We start from the raw sequence: 2,765 nt of genomic DNA on the forward strand, positions 1-2,765 counted from the left end.
ACCTGCAATGTCCTAGGGCTGGCCGTGGTGGAGCTCAAGGTGTTCAACACCTCCCTCATCGGTGTCATGTGTGTTGGCCTCTCGTTGGTGATGTTTGGCTATTGATTCCTAGTGTCCGCAGTGGACTGTGGGGCTAATGGAAGGTTGGGAGAAATCCCTATGCTATTGCAGGGCGATGTCGGCGCCTCTGGTTGCCGCCACCTTCTTGAAGGCATCGTCCCGACCCTTCCATCAAGTCTCCTCCTGAGCAAAGGGGGAAACACTAGACCCACTTTATTGGTTCATGCAGTGGCATCGCTATGGCGTTGTCTCCCTTCTTGGAGGCGCTGTTCGGGTTGCTCGTGGACTCCCATGTTGGCTATGGGAGTCAAGGTTGGTCATAAATTGGAGTGTGGGCATCTCAGGCGGAATGTACATTGGCTTCGACATCTCTTGGATGGCGCAATCCTCAAGTCTGGTCAGGTCCTGCTGTTCACTCGCCGATCTTCTAAGCACCATGGGTGGACTGTCGTCGACCTGTGCCTTCCTAAAGTTTGGGCTGCTTCAAGTTGTTTTCTTTCAGTTGTGACACAGTCTAAAGGTCATGTGTCATAATCTCGTGCCTTCTTGGCTGGTGGTTTGTCAAGGCGTGTGTGTGTGCTGGTTGTGTGCTTTTGGATGTGTGTGGTTCACTGAAAGGCTTCATGTGTAAGATTTTTGGGTCCCGTTCCTCATAAATTAGAGCAATCGTTTTCTTCTTTTAAGCTTAATAAATAATGTGCAACTCTCATGCAGGGTACTCGAAAAAAGTGTATGTCTCACATCCGAATGGAAGTAGCTTAATTATGACCATATTGATTTTGCAAAGGATATTTCTAATTCGTGAGAGCAGCCACGAGGGGCGATCAGGAGGCGGCGGCCACAAGAGGCGATTAGGTTGAGGACGTGCATGACTAGACCGGTCTGGCCTCCAAATGACTGTTGGCGACTCTTCGCGTCAGTAACAAGGCGAATTCTAGAAGCAGGGTTAATTAAGTTGATGAATAATTAAATTTGATAATTTAGTTTATCTGATTAGCTACATTAGACGATTTTGGTACCACCCGAGTTCTTATTTACTTTGTGTTCTTGCTTTAGTCAATGTCAAATTTTGTAAAACTTTGACAAAAATAAAAGAGCAAATATCAATATCCATACTACCAAAAGCATATAATATAAAATAGACTTTATGTAGATTATAATACCATCGATTTTATGATGCAGATTTTTTTTCTTAATATTTGATTAAACTTTGCAAAATTTAACTTTAACTAAACCTAAAACGCGAAGTAAATAAAACATAGAGATCCCTATGGGTTTTATGCCACATTTTATAGCCAGAATGTTGGTTCTCTGTTTAGATTTTAGCTTCGATCGGGTAGCTCCGGGCAGTTTAGCTCTCTACTATTAAACCTCATACTGTTATTCCCAGATACAAAGATATGGGTCATCCCTTGAGTTAATAACATCATGTTTGATTTTTTTCCATGTCTAAAACAATTTTTTCACCAAACATTCTTACTACACAACATTAACATGTACTCTTTATTAATACCATTCAATGCATGCCACACATGCTCGACGCAAAACACTTATTCCCGGTCGCTTTAGCTAGTGTAGAAGTCACGCGACTGCTTGATAGCCCAGGGAGATGCAGAATGGGTCGATATGGATGGTCTTTAGGTTGCACTCCTCCGGGGCGGCGAGGGTGGCGGCGAAGCCCCTTTGCCACTGCCTGGGACATTTCTGGCTCAGCTCCTTGAGGGGGCCGCCGCCCTCCACGTCCACAGTCTCCAGCTGGTCCATGAGGATGCGGAGTGCCTCACACCGACAGTACTTTGGGATGGGCGATAGCTCCTGGCAGCACCGCTCCTTCATCTCCTCCGTGGTGAGAGTTTGGAGCCCCCCTGTGCTGCCACAGACCTGTCTGGCCACGTATCCATGGCAGGCTCTGAGCTTGTCCGGGATCTTCCGTCCTGGAACGCACTGATCTTTGAAGACACTAGCGGAGGTGGCGGCCAGGATGGAGAGCAAAACAGCAACCAAGAGGATGGGCTTCTTGAACGCCATTTTAAGCTGTTACTATCATTCAAGTAAGGTGTTGGAGCTAGGCTATGTATGGTAGCATATATGTACCGAGAGAAAAGGAAGAGCGGCAAGCTGGCATAGTGAGCATTGATGTGCTTTTTGCTGTCGTTGGCGCCCCGCAGAATGGAAACTTCGGTGTCATCTTTGATGAGAGACTAACCAATTGACCTTTCTAGCTGGTAACAAAATTATGTCCTTTGTGATAACAGAATTCGGAGGGGAATGCAGGTTGTGGTTTTGCGTGGAAGAACGGACGGTGAGCCTAACTAATTACTCAGCATGCGGATGGCATATGACCGCATGAGTTATCTTATCATACGTGGCCAATAGCTGTATCCCTGGTTTTATGTGGTATTCTTTCCTTCTACGTTTATTTGCCATGTCATCTAACACTTCGAGTGAACTATCATTTGGTTTTACATGTGGAGATCAAGTTTGTTGATACACTACGAAACGTTAAGGTGCCGACGGCCAGAACTTCTGCTGACGGATTTTTATCGGGGCCGTCGGCACAAAACCTGATCAAGTTCACGGACGTGGCCGTCGGCACAACTTAGCCGTCGGCGCAGAGTCTCTTGTGCCAACAGTGACTTGGGCCGTCGGCACAGGGTCAGGTGTGTGGACCCGGGAGGGTGCGCCGTGACAGCGGCCAACGGCGT

At 46.9% G+C, this 2,765-nt stretch overlaps 1 protein-coding gene across 1 annotated transcript; it reads right to left on the bottom strand.

Annotated features, from left to right (window-relative positions):
- Positions 1 to 1,585: 1,585 nt before the first annotated feature.
- On the bottom strand, positions 1,586 to 2,088 carry LOC127292965 (alpha-amylase/trypsin inhibitor-like). The gene has a single exon (XM_051322514.1). It carries the CDS (start codon positions 2,086 to 2,088, stop codon positions 1,642 to 1,644), a length of 447 nt encoding a protein of 148 aa, XP_051178474.1. The 3' UTR covers positions 1,586 to 1,641.
- Between the last annotated feature and the right edge of the window lie 677 nt (positions 2,089 to 2,765).

The sequence above is a fragment of the Lolium perenne genome, chromosome 4 (assembly GCF_019359855.2).
Source record: "Lolium perenne isolate Kyuss_39 chromosome 4, Kyuss_2.0, whole genome shotgun sequence".
Classification (NCBI taxonomy): domain Eukaryota; kingdom Viridiplantae; phylum Streptophyta; class Magnoliopsida; order Poales; family Poaceae; genus Lolium; species Lolium perenne.